This window comes from Spodoptera frugiperda, chromosome 2 (genome assembly GCF_023101765.2).
Source record: "Spodoptera frugiperda isolate SF20-4 chromosome 2, AGI-APGP_CSIRO_Sfru_2.0, whole genome shotgun sequence".
Lineage (NCBI taxonomy): Eukaryota > Metazoa > Arthropoda > Insecta > Lepidoptera > Noctuidae > Spodoptera > Spodoptera frugiperda.
In genome coordinates, this window is record NC_064213.1 from 2,764,763 (window position 1) to 2,787,742 (window position 22,980).

Consider the following 22,980-nt stretch of genomic DNA (forward strand, 5'->3'; position numbering starts at 1 on the left):
GATTTTTAGAGAATGAAACTAAATCCTAAAATTTGTTCCATAAGGTGCAAATTTGTTTGTCATTATTTTGCATTCTGTTTTTGATAGACAGAAAATATTCAGCTGGATCTGATTTATTACTGGCCTTCAATAAGGCATTAAAACAAAGAATCCGTTTTGAATATCGAACAATAAAAATTAAGAATCCATTAAATCAAAATGAATCACCGATGTGTTTGTACGCACTTAACTACTGAACGGCTGTGCCAAATTCAGCATATTTTTGTGATTTTACTGGTAAAGTTTTGGAATAGCGCGCACTAGCTCTCAACAAGTATATTAAAAAACTTATGATAATCAAAATCAAAGCATTTATTTCAATTCATCCCAAATCAGGCACTTTTGAAACGTCAAATTGAATTGTCCGTCAGTGAAGCTAGGCGCTCGTTCCAAAGTGTTGCTTCGATAGTATTTATTAATGCCCAAAAATCTCTAAGGTATAAATCTATCTATACTAATATTATAAAGCTGAAGAGTTTGTTTGAACGCGCTAATCTCCGGAACTACTGGTCCTATTTGAATAATTCTTTTTGTGTTGAATAGTGCATTTATCGAGGAAGGTTATAGGCTATAAAACATAACGCTATGACCAATAGGAGCCGAGCAGAGCGGGTGAAACCGCGCGAAAGTAGCTATAATCTTATAAAGGATTCTTCATGGAAAAAATAACCGTGGCTAGACTAGAATATCTAGCGAATATAAGTAGTGTTCAACCCTTTAACCGCCCGTGTACGTTTTTCCGTATCCCTACCACTTGTGTCATATCGCTGCGGCAGCGAACATGCATGATTTTTTCGTTCTATTCACACGATTGATCCTCATTATTTAGTGTAGATATATTTTTTTCTATTTGTAGCCGCATGCTAGAGCCACGGTAACATCATTGAAATTGAACTGGGCGCTAGCTCATGAAACAAAAAAAATAAATAAAAAAAAATAACAGAAACCAAATAAATACCTACAAGACATTACTATGTGGGTTATAATAGGCTTGGTACAAATATTCACCTAGAATAACAACTCTAGTATGAAATAGCGTAAACGATATGAACTGGAAATGAAAGTAGGCCTAAGTCTATATTTGGAAGAAGGGAAAGTACGTCTGGGTCTGGCACCTTAGATTTATCGGTATTTAGGCTCGATAAAGTTACATAAATCCAAAGAGTAAAGTACAATATATAGAATATCTAGATAAGTTAGAATTACGCGCAGCTACTAAGACTTTGCGAGAAAAGAATAAATAGGCACTTACGATTTTTTTTTCGTGAATAAAATAAGCGTTAACATTGGCAGGCAGCGTTAAGTTTATGTTTAAAAACCGAGTTTAATCGAAATGTCGATTTTACCTGGTAAAAATATTGAAAAATACCTTTTATATGAAGTCAGTCAGTTATAAATAGAGGTTTTTCTTAAGGGGGTAAAATCATCCTATGAATTCTCCCACCTTGGGTTATGTGGGATCACTCCCACATATCAGACTCTTACTGACTAAAAACCACCCCGTTCTTAGTCCTGCCTTTCTAGCCGGAGCCCCGGTAAACCCGCTAGGTAGTCCGCAGCTCTGGATCAGATAAATAGTGGTTAGGAACTTTAAAATAATTTAATTATACAACTAAAATTTAGAAGCAAGCGGTAAAATATTTCTAGTTAACAAAGACTTGTAGTTTTGGCTAATTAGTTTAAATGTGACTAATTTCTCTAGAGTGCTATGAACACTTGAAAGTTATAAGCTGCCTTACATGAACATTTTATTTTTGTTTATATGGCTAGAATTAACCCGGCTAATTAATATATTTAAGTTTCCTTGCTGTTGCCGCGGCTTCAATCGCGTGGATTACGGATTTTTTACTAATAAAAGTAGCCTAAGTTACTCCGTACAGCAGCTATCTGTCAATGTAAGTCACGTCAAAATCGGTCCAGACATTTCAGAGATTAGCCAGAACAAACAAACAGACAAAAATTAAAAAAAAAATTTTTGGTGAATTAATTTGCATATAATGCTTTATTTCTCTATTAAAATTGGAATAAAATTGAAAAAAAATAAAGTTATGCGATCCATCAATCGATTTTCGACTTCATTACAGAACAGTAAAGTTAAAAATTGTGTAAATGGAAGTTCCATGGCGGTGATCCATCAATCGATTATTGACTTAATTACAGAACAATACAGATGAAAATCGAATTTGACAAATAAGTATAATTTGATGCTTAGGTACTTTCTGTACTTGTCCTTTTTTTTTTTTGAGGGGGGCAAATCATCCAATGACTTCTCCCGCCTTGGGCGAGGCGAGAGGGAGTGTCAGACTCTTACTGACTAAAAACCACCCCGTTCCTTCTTCTGCTTTTCGAGCCGGAGCCCCGGTAAACCCGCTAGGTAGTCCGCAGCTCCGGATTCTGTACTTGTCCTTGGTCCTTGAATCTGTGCACAATTTAGGAGTCATTCACCCCGAACCTTAATTGATTCGATACAAACAGGACTCGGTAGTCGGTACTCGGCACTCGATACGAAGCTGCCATTATTGAAATTTCGTTTAGCGTTATGTAAGCATCCTTATTGGAAATGGTTGCCTTAAATTATTTTTCGGGGAACCAATCAAATTAAACTGTGTCGACGTTGATTACGTAATAAAAATTGTTATGTACCGTAAGATATTAATATATAACACGGCTATCGTTATGCCGATAGTCGTGTCGGCCAACGGATTAATTTATTTATTTTTATTTATTTATTTATTTATTTTAAGGAAGGCTTACAGACTAATAACATTATTTAGATACTAACTATAGGTTTAACTTATTGCTAATAACAAGCCCCCACATATAGACCACAAAAAAAAACAAAGATAAACATAAGACTAATGAAAATGAAAAAGTTAAGCAATTCAGTCCTCGAAAAAGGATCTGGCCAGTAAACGCCTTGCTGTGGCTGCACTTGTGCAAAACAGATCTATATTTAAATCGTGAGGTATTACGTTGAAGCTCCGAGCTGCTCTTGATAAAAATGCGTTACGTCTGTACTTTGTCGTTGTAAAAGGTGTATATAAGAGTGGTCGTTGACGGAAACCGAGCAGATTTGTTTTCAGCGTTAAGTTGGCTAAAAGATCGGAACAATCAACTGTACCATTTGCAATATTTAACAGAAAACATATATCATTAATCTGACGCCTGGTTTCCAATGGTAGAAAATGATACCTTTTACAACGATGTATGTAATCTTCAGACCATAGTTTTGCTTTAAAATCGAGATATCTTAAGAATTTCTTTTGGATTCCCTCAATACGAGACGTGTAAACCTCGTACTGAGGGTTCCAAACCTGTGAGGCATACTCCAAGTGGCTGCGTACAAAGGAACAGTATAAAATCTTAACTGGCTTAAGAGTACGGAAGTCAGCAGTATTTCTTATTATGAATCCTAACGCTTTCGCCGCTTTCTTCACAATAACGTCTATGTGTTGATCAAATAAGAGCTTACTGTCCTGTAGAATTCCTAAGTCTCTTATACTTGTAACTTTATTAATGTGCTGTTGGTAAAGTTTGAATCCGGAACCTATTACTGTCTTTCGCCTAGAAAATGTTATGTGAAAGCATTTAGACACGTTGAGTTGCAACTTATTAAGCCTACAGTATTCCTCAAACCGTTCGAGGTCAGATTGAAGATATTTGATGTCTCCTAAGTCCCGAACAACTTTATGTATTTTCATGTCATCTGCGTAAAGCAGTACATAGGAATGTCGGAAGCATAGTTTTACATCAGAAATAAATATTGTGAATAAAAGTGGTCCCAAAATGGATCCCTGTGGTACTCCTGAAGGTATAGAAAACCACTCTGAACTATATCCCCGAAGCACCACTGATTGAGCACGATTTTCTATATAAGAAGAGAACCAACGATACAGACTCCCGTGTATACCCGCATTCATTAATTTATCCAGAAGAACCCTGTGATCTATACGATCAAAACATTTACTATAATCGGTATATATAACATCTACCTGTGCCTGCTGATCCATACCATTCGTTATGTATTCATGTGACAATATTAGGTTAGATGTAGTAGATCGCTTTCTGATGAAGCCATGCTGCTCTTCACCAAGTGTAGATTTTAATGCTGTATATACATTGTTATGTACAATCCGTTCAAGCACTTTAGCAAACAAACATATTTTTGATATCGGGCGATAGTTGGCCACATCTGACTTATCCCCTTTTTTAAAAATAGGACTAACAAAGGCTGACTTCCATATGTCTGGTACAATACCTTCTGTCAGCGATCGCTTAAAAAGAACACATATCGGCTCAGCAATACTTTTTGCACAACTTACAATAAAAATAGGAGGTATCTGGTCAGGTCCACCCGCTTTTGAAAGATCAAGAGACTTCAGTAACCTTAGCACTTCAGGATAACTTATTTCAACAGTGCTTATGCATGTTGAGCTATCAACTACGCAACAGTCGGAAGGGTGGAGAGTCAAAGGGTCAGGTTCTTGATAAGTAGAACGAAAAAATGTGGCAAATAAATTACTAATACCTTCTCCAGTAGATGCAGTCTCATCTCCATATCTCATTACATTTGGAAAAGAGTTAGTATTCTTTTTACTCTTAATGTAAGACCAAAAAGACTTAGGGTTCTTTATAATCGCTGATTCTACTTTTTCCATATAAGTGTTAAAGCAAGACTTCTCAAGTTCAATTACTCGGCTACGCAAAATGGAAAAGGAATGATAGTCGGATATATTTCTATATGTTTTGTATCTGCAATGATATTTATGTTTTTCTTTAAGCATTTTAACTAAGGCAGAGTTATACCAAGGTGGATGTGAACTGTGAGTGATTGTTTTAATTGGAATATATTTATCTCTAAGTTCGTATAATTTACTGTAGAATATTGTCACAGCCTCGTTGAGCGGCTTTGTTAGCAACAACTCATCCCATTTTACTTGATCTAGATCAGCTGTGATTGCTTCGTAATTACCCTTTGAGTAAATAAATTTAGTTATTTTTTTATCCACAAGTTTATGAATTTCAATAAAATTAGCATTAATAATTAATGGTTTATGATGTAGGTCTACCGGCAGTGCTAAGGGGTCAGTGCATTCTGCAACTCCAACGGAATCGTTGGAGAACACCAAATCTAATAATCTATCGTTAGCGTTTTTTATATTATTATATTGAGAAAGATTTGTTATTGTGGCGGTATCAAAGAAATCTTTTATGTGTTGAGAGGAAATATTAATGGGGGTAAGTTCTAAACTATTCGTACTTACGCTTATCCAGTCCACATTGTTGCTAAAATTGAAGTCACCTAATATAATAAATTTATCCAACGGGTTTGTAAACATTATACGATTAAGGCTATTCGCGAAGTTGTTTAACTGGACATTATACGAGTTACCTTTGTTCTCATTACAAAGATAAACTGTGCAAATATGAAGGTAATAAGTCACTGAAGGCCTGGACCTTTTGAGAATCAACGAAATCCAAAGGTCCTCCGCAGAACTACGCCAGTCATGTCTCTCAACAGAAGTAAGATCGCTTCTGACTGCAATTAAAACACCTCCACCCCTTCCCTGCTCGGTACGGGAATAATTGCGATCTCGACGCCAAACCAAATACCTACTATCGAACATCTCACTATCATAGATATCATCCGTAAGCCATGTTTCGGTGAACACGATGATGTCGTAGTTATTAACACACACATTACGAAGAAGATTGTTTGTTTTTGTACGCAGACCACGAACATTCTGATAATAGATATTAATAGCAGACATATCGGAGCCTCACAATAACAATATTATTTAAAATAACACTAAAACCGATCAAAACTAATTTCTTCAATTGGCAATAATAAATTAATAAGCAATGGGTAGGAGCAGAAAAAGTTATGCACAGCAAGACACAGTGTTGGGCGCAAAATGATTTTGTAAATAACAAGCATTGAATACAAACAAAAGGCAAGCGGCAGCAAACCGGTTGCAAAGACAGTTGACAATAAGTCACAAGCCGCTTAGTAATATATTGAAAATTAAGCTCTAATACGTTAGGCTTAACGTAACTATTCAATTGTGACAAATGACTGGTGAACGATACATTTTTATAAAACTTATTAGAACTAACGGAGCACGGACACAGAAACATTAGGAATACGCATGATGCACGCAGTGTGCAACGGTTCTCAAACTTTTGAACATGATTTATATATAAATTCGTCCTACCAGTGATCAATATCAAGTTAAGTGCAAAGTAAATTATTTTATTTTTGTTATGTCTTTTTCTGATTTTATAATAATAACTGGACTTGTGTCCGTTTTTCGCACATGTATTTTTGCATGTTTTATCCAAACATAACGAAAATTTGCATTAGCAGCCGACTTCTTGGTATTGGACAGCAATAATTTGTTTTTTACGGTAAGATGATCATTTACATAAATTTTTTGATTACCAGGTAGACCAAATAGACTGGTAGTCAGAGGAGCCGTCTTGGCCTCCAGTCTAGCGGCAGCAATAAAATCTTCTTTCACATACCTGTTGCAGAAACAGACTATTATGGACTTTGTACGAGCCTTCTCACGTGTGGGTACTCTTGACACAAAATTTATTTGAGTTTTTGAGACTGGATAATTGATTTTCGAACCAATTTTGGTAACCATCTCCAAAAGATTTTCGTTATTTTGCTGCGTTATTCCTTTAATTTCTACATTGTTCATTCTGGACCATTGATCCCTATCTTCAGATTCCTCCTCCAGCTCCTTCACACGGGCCTGAAGCTTTTCCAGATCTTCCTTTATAATTTCGACCTTAGCGACGCGTTCTTGCATATCCCGTAATTTTTCCTCGAGTTTATTAATAATATCGTCAAATTGCTTGCTAAGGGACGATTTTAAATCAGCGAATTCAGTTCTCATTCCCGAGACTTCTTCCTGTAGTTTCTCCAACGGGGCCAATTTCTCAGACAGCGCTCGTATTTCCAATAAGACAGCTGATTCAGGAACTGGTGATTTTGGTCCTGGTGAGACAGGTTGATGAGTAGTTCCAGACAGCCTACATTTGTTGCAGCGCCATGTAAGCTTTCTATCCCCCAATTTCCGATAGCCAGATTCTGTAATACCCGCACATTGGAAGTGCATTGTCATTAAGCACACAGTGCAGTACACTCCATCCGTCATCTGCCCAGTACAGGTATCACACACCTTATCCATGGCTAACACTTCTAAGTTAAATCAGTTAGGAAAAAAAAAAAAACTTTGAGAAATACTGTTTGTCTTCGAGAACTCCACAGTGGATATGAGTAATTCACGACCGCAAGGCACGAGTCTTACGACGGTACTGTGAAATGTTAATACCCAACAACCTCGACAACCACCTCAGGAGGCTAGGGTTGGGCAGATGGATTAAGGGCCTGATGCAGAAGGCAGTACTCTTCGAAACGGCACGTATTGTCAGGAGGTTTCTGTCTCTGGAGCCCTAACCACCGGTAGCTTGGACTATGCTCCCGCTACTGGTCGGCTCCTATTTTAATATTTTTAAATATTATTTTATTTTGTATTTATTTATATGTAAATATTATTTAAAAATATAATTTTAGAGAATTTTGAATAAATATATATATAAAAAAATTATAACTTTCGTGAGATATGCTAAATTAATTAATAATATTATGTTTTTCGGCTTACTCACGTAATTATTTGACAAGAAACTCGATAAGTTTCAAGTTATGCTGGAGGCTCATATTCATAAGCGCTTGAGCGCGCAAATCGAGTTGCCGCATCGTGGGTCGCGGAATGCTGATAATGAATATGAGCCTCTAGCATGGCTTGTAACTAGCCGAGTTCCTCTTCAAATAGTTACCTAGGTGAGTAAGCCGAAGAACATAATAATTAATTGTTATAATATTGATAAATGCAACAACATTTATCATGCAAACAATCCTATACAAATTCATACTTTTTATGGGGAAAAATCAGAAATTACAGTGCCACACGTGTTTCTTTTGATTCCTTCACGTGCAGTCATCGTGATTGGTATTTCATAATAATTATATTTAACGAATTACCCTTTGTCTTTTGCATCACGCCCGAAATGCATGACTAATCTACCTATGTGAAACATAAAATAATTAACAAACAATTGTTCTATTGTTTTAATTATTTCTGCTGTACTCAAAGCTATTTAGATAATGCTTACTTAACCCAGTCCTTAGCAATTGTTTTCGCTACAAAATCAAAAGTAATAGTCTAAATAATTAATTATGTTTCTGATTGCGGCGATACATCTTTTTTGCCAATTAGAGTTAATTCTTTATAAGTAAAAAATACTGGCCAATTAAGAAGTAATTGCAGTATTATTAGTCATCGGACGCAAGCCAGTCGGCGCCGGCGCATTGGCTGATTACGCATGCGCCAACTCACCGTAAAAGGATGTGAATTTAGCTTCCCATAAAACGGGTTGCCAACTTGGTTTTATTTTTAGCCAACTTGAAGTTATGGGATAGCTGAGCTATTCTGTAGCTTTCAGTTCGAAAGATCGAAGTGAAGTCTATCCCGGTCCGCCATGTTGTTGGTTGTGAGAATAATCTCGACTAATGACGGGTGGGAATACGATAGAGTTCACTTCGAAACTTCGAATTTACTGTTACAGAATAGTGTAGTAGTTGGGATACTGGTTTGGTTTCTTTGGCATGAGAATTGTAATTTGTTTTGTTTTGAGGATAATCTTTAGTTTTCTTTTGACATGTATGATAGCTAACTAAACCTTCGGAAAAGCCACTTACTGACAGATGGACACTGGGGTTTTAGTAATAATAGACTTCGTTATATTTATTGTGAAAGGAACTCTGCTTCACACCCGAAACAATAGTTTTATTTTATAGTAGGTAAAAGAGAAATGCAACTTAGATCGACTAGTAAGTACAATAGGTATGATGACTGGGTCAAAAATTAATTATTACAACTTTTCAATACAATAAAATATTCAAAAATAATCACACTCTCTTTCATTAATTTGATGAACTACTTAATTTTCGATATTTTCTAGCTAAATTTCTAGAAATAAGTCTGCTATTTGACGTAAAAATCTGATGACGTCATAATAGAGTAATTCATGCAAAGTTCATAGAAATATCGTTTTTGACGTTCCGAAAAAAGTATTGAATTTGACTAGTAGGAAACTAGCGTATTATCTACATTTTGTTTAGACACATAATGTCATACTTGGACGGAGTTACCTATCTACCTATGATAATGCATATACATGCATGGTTGGTTATGTAGGTAAGCAGGAGTGTTCTGTGGTCAATAACACTGCGTCAATCAGTATATTATACAGTAATGTCACCTCAACCGCATGGTAATTATATTGTTACCACATCTACCTATAGTTTATTTAATAAGGTATGTACTTATGTGTTAATTAAGAAGTACTAATATGTGTTCGGATGATAGTTATTGTATTAAATAAATACAAGTGTGTAACTGTTGTGTTGTGTTTCCAATAGGGTAGAAGATAGGGTATGAAAATTATCAATCTAGAAATGTTTACTTCATAATAATAACCAATTAGGTTTTCCTTCAAGTAATTAAATTATACTAGTGGTCGCCTAGTGGTCGAAATTCAACCATATACGATTTTATTTACAATACCACTTAACATACGTTCAAGGATAATTTTTATTTAACTCAAATTCAAACAAACTCTTTTATAAAACTCTTTTCATGTGAGACGTGAGAATATCATCGCAATGTCTATCGATTTTGACATTTTGTCAAATACGATAAGATACTATGCATGTGTGTGTAATGTTTTATTTATTGATTTAATGTACTTTATAAGCATTATTTTTGAAAAATATTAGCGTTCTGTACTTCTCCTACACATAAACTATAAGTGTACCAAATTTTATGCTCCTACGTCCGCGCAATTTTCGTAAAAAGCGGTCCAAAGTTTTTGCATCACGTATTAATATATAGATATCTTACGTAATTGTTTTAAACAACAATTGTGTTGTTATTATAAAAATATGACACAATGCAAGGTCATTTATGTTATAATCCTATGTAATACGAGTAACGAAGTCAATTGCAGGTTGGAGATCGCAGTTTAAAACGTTCATGTTTATCAGAATAAAAATCTGTTATATCTATTGACGTCCAGATATTTTTGATTAAGAAGAGTTACGCATACGTATATAATCTCCTCCATTAGTCGATTTTTATGATATTCGTGGTAATTTTGTATCTGACATAAATTCTTCCTAAATTCCGAAAACCTACTTAACAAGATATTAAAAAAAAGGCAACCTGTTTCAATTTTTTTACCGCCTCCATTTTTTGTCAATTAATGTCCTGAGTCTGAAAATATTATGCTGAAAACCGTATCAAAATCGGTTCAGTCAGACGCGAGATAATTGCGCACAAACTTACATACCTATAGGTGAAACTGATACATCTATTTTTTTCAAAATATAGATGCTTATACTAGAATCCTCCAGAAAAAATACTACATAATCTTCACTAGTACATATGTATGTACCTATTTTGATTATTTCCTGTAACCAAGCTACGGATATGGGTCATTACATAACGGCACAGGGGAACAGTTATCATATGAACTAGTTAATACTAGTTGTCAGTTGTGAACTTTGATCTATTATTACATACTATGTTCTATTGCACGTGCCATGCTGATTATTATATTGTTGACTGAGTTTGAACTTATAAGAAGATGTATAATTGTTTGACTTGATATGTTGATAGTGTTTAATACGTTTTACAATGTGTAATTGACCCTTCTGACTCATGAGCATGTTAACCACATTGATCAGAGCTGATCAGTACCCTTAGTATGAGTTTGCGTTACGTTTAAAGTATTCGAAATGAGAGCGCGTTCGGCTGATTGGCCGGCTCATATAAATCAACGAATCAGAGCGTCGTTTCGTTTTAGTTCGAGGTAATGCAAACTTATACTAAGGTGTATAATGTATGTATTTGTATTCTCCGTCAAACCATTATAAAAGGAAGTCATTAATTTGTCTCGTCTGTCTGTTCAATTCACGATAAACTTAAGAATTGCTGTACTGATTTCCATGCAGTTTGTATTAATGCATGCAATTCAATACGACAAGCAAAATATATGGCTGATTGATTGCGATTTATGAATGATGCGGATCTATAATATGACAAGTCGTTCTTATGAGAAATATGTAGATTTTTCTCAAAAACCATATATAGGAAAGGTATTCAATTGATCTTATCTCTCTAGAACTATTCTTCTAGTTTTAACTACTCGTATACTGTACACATTTCGATCTTTCTATTAATAATAATTTATCTGGTTTAAAATGTCGGTATGTTTACGTTGTAAACTAGATAGGGCCATAGGGGCATACCAGTCAAAGGTTTATTTGAGTTCTAGAATGTGACCACATTCCAATTCTCAGAATCTACGATGCTGGTCTAACTCGTAGGTATTTCATATTTGTATATATGTATTTGTAGTTATTATATTAGCAATGTTTTTTTTATGTTCTATATATCGACACGTCCTAAGTATAAGTAAGTAACTGAAAAAGTTAAATTTTACAGGAGAGCGAATTTAAGATTGCAAAAATTATAAATTGTCATATCTTTGTCATTTTAAGGATTTATGGTTTGAAATTTGGTAACTGAGTTTAAAATTAAGTACAGTTTATGTTTACAAGGAAATTTTGTTTGTAAAGGTTTATGGTTTTGTTTTATAACACATAGATAATTTTACTCCGGTCTTAGAATGTATCAAAATACTCTATCTGCCACATCCACACTTTTTCAATGGAATATTTATCCTTGTAAATGCTTTAACTGCCAGATACTTACTTTTGACTGGATATTACAATGAAAGTATTTTATGTAACGGTTAGTTACCTATTTTATCACCGTGATTACAACACTAATGTTATTAATGTAACTAAATTTTATTAACTATTTTTTAATAAATCTTGTTATTTTGAAGTAAAAGGCTTAAGATACTTGATTTATTTTTATTAGGAATCAAATTATGTAAAAACAAGATAGCAAGTAGAAAAATGAACAAAGGTCATTTTGGTACAAATTCCAAAGTGCGGCCAAAATGAAAACATATAATAATCTGTTAGTACTTGACTCCTTGAGCATTTTTTATTATGGCACCAAAACTGGGAAACCAATAACTTCGGTTTTATCCAGGGTTAAAATATATCATTTTGCGGTCATTTTCGGAAAGATTATTGTAACAATAATGGGTTATAGTATATAGTTATATTATATAGTTATGGAAAGAAAGTAAATTATAAAGGATGGAACGGCTGACATTTGTCGGGCATGTCATCGCCCAGGGGAATCCATTCGACATATAATTTCGGGTTGTTCTCACTTAGCTAACGGAGAGTACTTGCATAGACACAATCTTGTAGCCAGGATTATTCATCAACAACTTGCTTTAAAATACTAACTTATTGAAACTGAAGTGCCGAATTATAAGTATCTGCCAGACCCAGTTCTTGAAAATGGAGATGTCACACTGTATTGGGATCGAACTATCATCACAGACAGGACAGTTGTTGCTAACAAACCTGACATTGTGGTGATAGATCGACCAAGCCGTCGCATAATGATAATTGATATAACAATCCCACAAGTCGAGAATCTCCCGAAAGCTGAAAAAGATAAAGCCAGTAAATATCTTGATTTAGTTTATAAGGTTGTCGACATGGGGGATATAGATTTGGCAATAATTGTGCCGATAGTCGTATCTGCAAATTGCCTCAAAGCTAAAAGCCTCGACCAACATCTGAGTAGGCTAAAGTTAGACGGTTGGATCAAGAGCCTGATGCAGAAGGCAGTACTTCTGGACACAGCGCGTATTGTCCAGAAATTCCTCTCTCTTGAGCCCTGACCGCCGGTAGCTTGGATTTACTGGTGGGCTACTGCTTTTTATATTTTTAAATGTTTCTTTTTTCTTATTTAAAATTTTCTAATTAAATATTTCTAAATCTAATCAACAAGTAAGTTAAATAAATAAATGAAAATTAAGGGTTATAGGTTGAATAGGAAGGTCCAGGTAGCTGCCGTTTAACGTTTAACGCGGTAACGATTACCGGATAAACGGCCCGCTTCGTTGTTTTTTTTTAATGTGGCGAAAATCATCCTATGGCTCCTCCCGCCTTGAGCGAGGTGAGAGAAAGTGTCAGACTCTTACTGACAAAAAATTAGCCCATTCCTACTCTTGCTCTTCGATCTGGAGCCTCAGTACCCCGCTAGTCAGTCCGCAGCTCCGGGTCAGGCTTGACTGGACCTCATCTGTGGTAGTCTTTGAGGTACGCGCGGAACACGAGGCGCCGTTTGTCCCGAACAAACGGCGCCTGGTTTCTGGTTCTGGAAGGGCAGCGAGCTTGATCGCCTACCGCAGACCCGTGCTTACGATGGCCGAAGATCATCTCGCGATCCCCGACGCCAGGAGTGTCTCGCGCAATGACTACGGCATGACGTGGTTCATTCCTCCTCCTTAGCTGGCATGACTGCCTCGCAAAAGGTGGAAACGGCATCCCAGTTCTTCTCGCTCGATCATACTCAGGGTATGATCGAGATCGATCGATCGTCGGCGTAGCGACGGCGCCGAACCTGATGCGGCACTCAACTAGGGAGCTGCTCACGTCTCAAAGGCAGTCCGGGTGATTTGTGGATATCGCACGATCTCCGAGGAGGCGGCAGCTTGCCGGATGACCGCCGTAGGATCTGGAGCCGAAAGCGCTTCAGTTTGCGCGCTGATGTGCGTCGTCAGGGCGAATCTCCGCTGCCGTGCCAGATTAGTGCGTTCCGGGACGAGGTCCAGCATGATATCATGGGCTTGCTGTTATTGCAGCAGTAAGTCCTCTCTAAGAGGAGCGGCTTGAGAGACGCTATACCGCCTGACACAGGTGCTTGCCAGGGATGGGACTTTCGGTAGGTGTCTGTTTCTGATAAGGTGGGAGGAAACGTCTGGATGTAGTCGGCGATGTAACCGGATGTCACAGCCATCGCGGGAGATACTCCTGGCGTCGAGGATCGCGAGATGATCTTCGGCCATTGTAAGCACGGGCCTGCGGACGGCGACCAAGGTCGCTGCCCTTCCGGAACCAGAACCGAACGAACGGCGCCTCGCGTTCCGCACGTGCCTCAAACAGCCATCAGACTACCACAGAGAAAGTCCCGACCAGGAGCTGCAGACTGCTAGCGGTGGTTTTTAGTCAGTAAGAGTCTGACACTCCCTCTCGCCTCGCCCGGGGCGGAGAAGCCAGGGGAATATTTTCCACCCTTAAAAAAGGTGTAAAACTGTTCACATGATCACAAACACTTGCAATTTGTAGCATTTGTAGTGTACTGAACTATCTGAAAACAATCAAAATCAGATTAAACATCATTGTTTACGATAAATAATTATTAGCATAACTATGTAAGTGTATAGATAAATATTTATATTCTAGTTGAATTCCAATGTATAACGATGTATAAGTTAATTAATTACCTTAATTTTACGCGATATCCATGGAATAAGTAGTTAAGTGCCTAGATACATTTTACAATTAAAATTGAATCCAGTGTATAAATGTGTAACTACGTAGATACACACTTATGCACCGGGAATGGCTAAAATTCCATAATAATTATCATTAGGACTTACCTTGTCTAGGTGACGAATAAATCTCATTTGGTGGTGACATGGTGAGATTCTGTCGCCTTTTAATTGCATTTTGCTTTAACGATACTAAGAATTTATAGCGTTCACTATATTAATAAAATATAACGCACCGCTCGCGCGTGCCGCTCGCTGTTACGGCGAAGAACTGAGCGAGCGGCAGATGCCCGCACCCCGCGTCTCGATCCCCCCGCGTACTACTATTTAACTGGAACTTACATATTTGTACGTTGTATTTATTTCCTAGCTAATTCAGATAAATACTTATGCGTCTGAAAAAAACCATGTTCGGCTGTTACAATTTTTTTGATATTTTTTTATTGGATAGATACAGGTACGTTGAAGCTAAAAATGCAATAAAAACCATTTCGTGTATCTGGCAGATACATACTTATACTTAGCGGGTGTCGATATAGTCTTTGGTTGGGTTTGGTTCACCATATTTGTATTTACGAAAGGAATAATCTGGAAATGCGGACGACTTAACCAGTTAATGGGGGCTCCGGCTCAAAGCAGGAGTAGGAACGAGGCGATTTTCAGTCAATAAGAGTTACTTTCTCCCAAGCCAGGAGAAGTCATCGGATTATTTTGCCTCTAAAAAAAAAGAGAATAATATTTAGGTACTTACCAATTCTTGGCAGCACATGAGCCGAATGCCTCAGCATAGGCAAGGCGATCGGTCCTGGGATCTCGTTGAAGGGCCGTGCAGCAGCCGCGGCCAGTCTCGGAGCGGCCACATTCCTACGCTGAGGAGATGTGGACGTCCTTTGAGACGACGAACCGGCGATATGCCGTCGTTGTTGGTGGAATCTGGTGACAAGATATTGGAGATCTTGTTAGAGGTAGCCTGTTAGATCCTATATTTGAAACACAGCCTGTAAATGGACACTGCTGACCAAAGACCTTTTCTCGCACGGATAAGGTTTGAGCATTAATCCCCACGCCTTCTCAATGCGAGTTGGCGATTTTAAACTTATATTTAGAAATTATAAGTGCAGGTTTCCTCACGATGTTTTCGTTCACGGTTAGTCAGTCGTGTCTTAATATGCTTAGAAAGTGCATATTATAACTCGGAAAAAGTCACATTGGTACTTTGCTGTTGGTAGGTTTCGAGCCTCCGGGATACCACGACATGATGTTCTATTTAAAGAGTTTTCATTGTCAGTTTCTAGATGTTTACTGTTGAACAGTTGGATAGAGTTAAAGGAATAATGTAAGTGGAAGGAGTTTCCTAAAGGTGTAATATTTCTAGTAGTAATAGTTGCATGTTGTATTATCTACGCTCAACTTCTACCTATAAGTGTTATCACCATGTAGTACAGTGTCGAGCAAAAAACTAACCACACACACACACACACACACACATTACGTTTTATATTATGTGTAGGTAAGTTGTGGATAAAAGTAAACTTGTTAATTCAAACAAAATTTCCTTTTTTCTCTGAATGAAATTTTCTTTTATACTGACATATCTGTTTTCGTTATTACTTTTCTGCGATGAACATTTACAGATACAGACAAAATCATGCCCCAAATTATGTAGTTTCATATTAATATAATTAGCAGTTGAAGATTAGTTTTCGAAGTTTGACTTAATAAAACATCGTGTCTATATTAAAGATTTAATTATACCAGTGTGACCTCAATACTGGTCTAATTACGAAAAGGAATACATTTTCATTTGGAATAGAAACTCCATTTTGTTTTTTTGTTGTCTGTGAAATATAATTATACGGACTCATTTACATTTTATGTTGTTAACTAGAGAATAATTAGAATATACATATTTTTATAAAGAATTATATTTTCTTCTGTTTGTATCGTGGTTGCATTTGGTCTAAAGTTCGTTTAACTTAAAACAGATGGAAAAAGAGATCATTACAGCTGCATACATTTATTTTTGGGCCTTTTCTGAAAGAAAATATACCTATGGCATTACTTATAATCACAATATCGATCATTATTTTGCGTTTCCTAGTACTGTTAGAAAGCAATAAATATATGAAATTAATGAAGATTCAAAGTGGTACATACGATATACATCTTGGATTCTACAACTTTGATGCCATACTAACTATTGCTCCAAATGGCTTGTTCTATCGATACGTACAGATACGATATTTTTTCATTGGAACTTTAGGCCTAAAAAAGAAAGATCACCTTTAACATTTCTTTATTGTAACATACTTGTTACAGTCCTTGTTACATTGTCGAAAATTTCTCGTGAGACTTCAAAATAACGGTGTCAACACATTTTTAAACAAAAATAAATTAATCCAAACTCGTAAACGGCTAAAATTACAAGTAACCGGGTAAGTCCAATTAGGTCAATGCAAAAAATAATTTCACGCAAAAAATGTGGTCCGTTATTCTGCACTGAAGTGTATTAAAATGGCCGGCTTTATCGGGACTAAAAATAGATGCAATGTTTTTTGCACTTGGTCACATCTGTATGTTCTTGTTTTTGTTATATGTACAATGTACATGTAGTTATTTATAAATTTGTTTACATATTTATAATAATTAGTAGGTAGGTGATTCATTGTTTATTATTTAAGTTCAAAGACTTTAGGTACTCTATCCACTAATACACCTATCACAATATGTGTGTATGTGATATGTATGTTTACTTATATATCTTACTCTTTCAAGTAAAACTAATGACCAGATTTTAATGTTTGGCTCAGAGATAAATTAAAGTACGGAATAACTCATAATCTTTTTATCCTAGGAACGTTGGCTAGGATAAAATTAAGCAAGTAAACAATACCGTTTGTTTCAAGCATACCTAGTATACCTAAAATAAAATAGGTTCTAAAACCTAAGTAACGTTTTGATCGCTTTAAAACTCAAATCGACGCTTAGTGTCAGCCTATAAAAACAAAGTCTGGATTCAGGCTAGATGCTAGACAGAAAAGGTCCAACAAAAAGTAATTGTCTAGGTTATTTGAGTTTACAGAACAGACATTGAAGTTTTAACTGTAAATCCTAGCGATTTATTTTCTAAACATTTTGTTTAAATTGTGAGAATACTGAATAGTTACTCAGTCAAAAATGGTGCAGCATATTCTACGCATCGGAATTAATTGAATAATCCATTATCGTCGTCGTCATCGTCTTTAATCCCCGAAGGGGTAAGTAGAGGTGTATATTACGGTACGTAATGCTACTGAACAATGTTCAACCACTTTTCACCATTTGTGTTATAAGTCCCTTGTAACAGAGGATGAGCCTATTGCCATATACTAGGCATAATTTCATACTCTGTGCTACTACTTACTGAGAAGTTTTCGAAAAACTGAAATTAGTCCAATTAGCCTGTGATTAAGCGACTGCTGAGAAAAGGCCTCTTCATACATGGAGAAGAAATGAGTATGAATTACCACGTTTATACACATAATAATAGAAAAAAGGTTATACACATAATAAATACTAATAAAAGTCTTGGAGAATGCAAATAAGAAATTTTTATGCGAACTTTTAATATCTTTTTTATCGTTCCTTCATTTTGCAGTGTCTGCTTTCTTTTATTTTTTGACCAACCAGTTTTTATTTCGTAACTTTAACTGGAAGTTGTTTACGTAACCGTACACAACTAACTTTAAACTCTATTCCCCTGCATTAAAACAGTTTTTTCTTCGTTATAATATAGGACATAAGATCTTTAGACTTGTGTTACAATTTAGCGGGAATGCGGCTGGGTTTGGACACGAAGTTAATACGAAACGCACCCACGTACAAGTTCAAGGGCAGTTAAATAATGGCGACTGCAATACGAACTTTACAGTCAATTAACGTTTATGTATCGCATTAAAATAGCTGTATAAGTAAGTCTGGAACTTAACCAGCAATGTAATTTGAATGTGACGATGTTTTAGACTAGAGGATATAACGAACATTTCGGTTGGTTGGTCGCATAACAATACAATCGTGAATGCGGAAAGAACTGATGATATTGTAGGTTTGTCTGTGTATTATGTCTTTGTGTACCTATACACTACACCACTTATCACTCCTATATATTAAGTTCAGGGTCAATAATTTGGGATTAAATGAATAAGATGGTAATACGTGAAACACAGTAGATATATTTCCTACGTGCGCCTACGGTTCGGCGTTACAAGCGACTGTCTGACTGGCTCTATAACTAGCGTACTCAACGCAATCAGTAAAGTCAGCATTTGTGTCCCTACAATATTATTCGTTGTTCTAATTTTATATCAATAGATAGACAAGCTACTTAAATTATGTGAGAACTTTATAAGATACTTAAAAATTATGTAAATTATTCTCGTATATAAACATGACGTAGTTTATCACCTACGCATAAATTTGACATAGTGGACTATATTGCAAAAAAACTAGTTTGAAAAAAGTAAAACCGGTTTTGGAAATGATACGCAATTGGAACACATAAATAAAATACATGATTTTAATGTCCGTTGATTCTAATTTACATACCTGTTTGATTTTATTTAAAAAAATATATTTGGTACATAATATGTGCTATGTGTAATACAGGCTAGACTAGACTAGACACTAGACACGTTACTGGGTCTCCGGTTTAAAGCAGGAGAAGGTACGGGGTGGTTTTTAGTCAGTAAGAGTCTGAGACACCCTCTCGCCTCATCCAAGGCGGGAGAAGTCATTAGATGATTTTGTCCCCTCAAAAAAGAAAAAAAAGGTGTGCGTGTAGCATGCATAAAAGCCGTGCTGTTATGTAATACTTATGTTAATACAAGTTTTCGTTTCGTTGCTGTATATCTGTATAATATATTTTTATGTACCTATTGGGCATTATAAGAAAAATAAATTGATATATTACCATAATTAACCACAATGCACAACACCGCAGCGTGATTAGACGTGTGAATAATTGATTAAATATATTTAGTTTTTAATACAAATTGTTATTAATTAAGCCATTATTATATTATGTAATAATCATCCTTATAAGATATTTTTAATATTTGATTCGGTTTAATTATCTTTATCTGCTTGAATAACCATTCTGGATTGGATTTGGACGAAAAACAATATGGAAGTTTCTTTCCCGGTTAGATAGATAGAGTGCATTAAGTGAATGCTTACCTTTTTCAGTTAGGTTTTACAAGTAGTATGCCTACAATAATATCAAACCTATCACAAATCATTTTTATATGATGAATATTGAAAATAAAATTGAAAATGTCGCATATTAAAAATTCAACTGTAGGTGCGTTATTTATCCAATCTAAGAATCAGGCTCGAAATAAGGGCAGTCAGTGGACCGTCTTATTCTATTACTTTAACACAAAACAAAACGACATATATATACTATATGTATAAAGCGTAAAGGACAAATTAACAAACAATCGTCCAACGGCCAACATACGCAATCCCTATAAAGTAGGACAGAATGGACTTTGGACCTCAGACTGGTCGGGACAAATGGTGACTACTTATATACTTGTATAGTACTCGTATTGAAGCAAGTACTGGCCGGATGCATTGTATGTGGGCAACTAATAATAGCCAAGCCATAGGTCATACGTTTAATCATGTTGATTACGTCCAATTGTTTTGTTATCAGTCGTTTAAACTCGATAATCTTTGGTAATAAACATGCTGAATTCTATAGGAGATTCTGATTAGATTTTTAAAGAAGTTTGTTGAGCAACGTCGTGTTAAATAATCTCTACGTTAGCCAAGAAATTTGAGTTTTAAAGGTTCTGATTTATTAGGGATTGCTGCTGACTGATCTCTGTCATATGAGTAGTCCTTTACTCTGTAGACACCATAGACTGTTTGTCGAATATTTATCAATTTCAGTAACAGATCTCAATAAAAAATCTTTAGTTTGAGCTCGAATTTTGACATTAGTTCTATAGAGTTTCTGTCAAAAATAATGGTCGATCTAAAGAATTCGGTTATTGAAATCGGTATTATGTGTGTAAATTATCACCAATAATATTTAAGCGATGCCAACCAAGGCTCGGATACCGGTTAAATTTTCAAACCGTTATTATGTACTTGTACGCAAAACCTTTACATTGGGTTTCGTTCGCGAAACCGGTTTTTTTAAACCGGTATTTGGAACAGTATTTTCATAAAGGTTTTTTCGGATTAACCGGTTTAGAGCAATAAAAACCGGTTAATACGACGCACATCAAAGAAACGCCGCGCGCTGTTCAGCTTATTTCAATAATAATATTTCAACGCGTGTACCGACATGCCCCTCGTCGAATAAACCGGTTAATTTAGGTTAAAATAAAGTTCTTTAATGTTCACGTTCTTAAGAAAAGTTCGGAGGAAAACCGATATAAACCGGTATTAACCGATATTTTTAAAACCGGTTCCGAGCCTTGATGCCAACTTTGGTTCAAAAAGCAAGAGAAGGTACGGGGTGGTTTTTAATCACTAAGAGTCTGACACTTTTCTAGCCTCATCCAACGTAGGAGAAGTCATTGCATGATTTCCCCCCTTTGAATAATCTTTGCGCATAATAGGACTGTTATAAAATACTTCCTGACACACAATGTAATAATTTCCTATACAAACGGATAGCAAGCATTTGAACTGGGTATTAATTAAAAAATGCGATCTATCAAAAAACATCGATCGTAACAACTTGTTTTCATACTAACGTGAAACTCAGTCATCCGCTATGTCTATAAACATCGGCGATTTTTATGATGTTCCTAAAATCATTTTGTTACTGTTGAGCTACGTACTTAATTAAAAATATTGCCATTTCTTTAAGTTGTTTTACTTTTTAATATATCACAATCAGAATACGTCCACTGCTAATGTATCTTTCTCACAAGAAGTTTGAAATGATCGCAATTAGCAGGCATAGCCTAGCCTAGGCATAGACTGCTAAGTACGATTCAGAATTAGACTAGCATTTTTTTTTGAGGATTTTGCTGTCCAAAGTTTTCTGAGTGACTGGTAACAGTATTGGAAAAATGATACACCTAAAGTACTTTTATACCTCCCTATATATTTTTCATTACACAATAATTAGATTGTAAATACAAAAGCATGTAAATAAACCTAATTCTATATTTTCTTAATTCCCATCATAATAAATTAATTACAGTATTAGTCTACTTAAAACCAGTCAATAAGTAAGACAAGAACTATAACTTAACTAGTTTTTAATGTCATATCATTAAAGTAAGTTATAAAACCAAACATATAAACACTGCACTTTATGACTGGCGTATACCGAATCTACATAAAACATATCCATATTACTTACTTATGTAAAACTGCATAATAATAATTGCGTAAAAGAACATTAAATATGATTATGCCAGACTCGTAACAATTATTTTATTTTATTTTATAATACCAGTTTATTTATAAACATAAGGATTCTATTTTTAAAACCGGCTTCATTTATTACTTCTGACATTTTACGGCAGACAACGAAATAAAACAAAAATGGCGGTAAACAAGAATAATAAATAAAAATAAATAATGGATGGTAAAACAAAAATACTCACAGAGATTGGCGAATCAAAATAGTCGGTTTAGGCATTTTAAAACAAATAAAACACTTTCACTTATTAATAAAAAAACAGAAACAAAAAAATAAAAATAAAATTATTGTACAAAAACTTCACTTCACACGCAAACAACCATTTTGTTTTCGTAGATAAAAAATGTTATTTGTTTTTTTTTTATTTAATTGACTACAGACAGTGTTGTCGTACGGCCGAGCTAGTCGATAATGCATTCAGAGATCGTACACCCGGCGTCTATACGATACTGGTTTGCGTAGTGATGTGCGCTACATCGATAAAATTTATATTTAGTTGCAGTCATCGTATTTATGTAGATTGGAAAATGGTAAAATTATTAATTTAAAAGGTTGAGACATTTGATAATAATTACTTTATTGTTCTTTAGTAACCTTTTGTTTGTATAATTTCATTAGATGTTATGCAACATGTGCAAAGAGAATTGAATGAGATTCGTTTATTGTATAGTGATGATTTATTTATAAATAAAATTAATGTAAGTTGCATTTTCAATTCAAAGTAGATTTTAATGTGAGAAAATTAATGAGAGTACTTTCAATATCGTATGTTTCTTCTTTATTACTCATTTGTTACATTGTTTATATTTGCCTTTTGTCTATAAATAAATGAAAGTGACATTGTCATTTATTGTTAATTTAATAATAGGTAATACCCTGAAAAGATTTATGTTTTTTAATTACAAGTAACATGACATGTATTATAAACGAAACAATGAATTCTTCTCATC

General features: G+C 35.2%; 1 protein-coding gene across 1 annotated transcript in view; it reads right to left on the bottom strand.

Moving 5' to 3' along the window:
* LOC118269105 (probable cytochrome P450 49a1) overlaps positions 1-22,453 on the bottom strand; it is a 45,846-nt gene extending 23,393 nt beyond the window's left edge. Inside the window, exons 1-2 of the mRNA XM_050704247.1 lie at positions 22,215-22,453; positions 15,353-15,534 (exon numbers count right to left, since the gene is read on the bottom strand). Coding sequence (XP_050560204.1) covers positions 15,353-15,534; positions 22,215-22,249 — 217 coding nt within the window. The 5' untranslated portion in view covers positions 22,250-22,453. The remainder of the gene's footprint in view (positions 1-15,352; positions 15,535-22,214) is intronic.
* Positions 22,454-22,980: the final 527 nt, after the last annotated feature.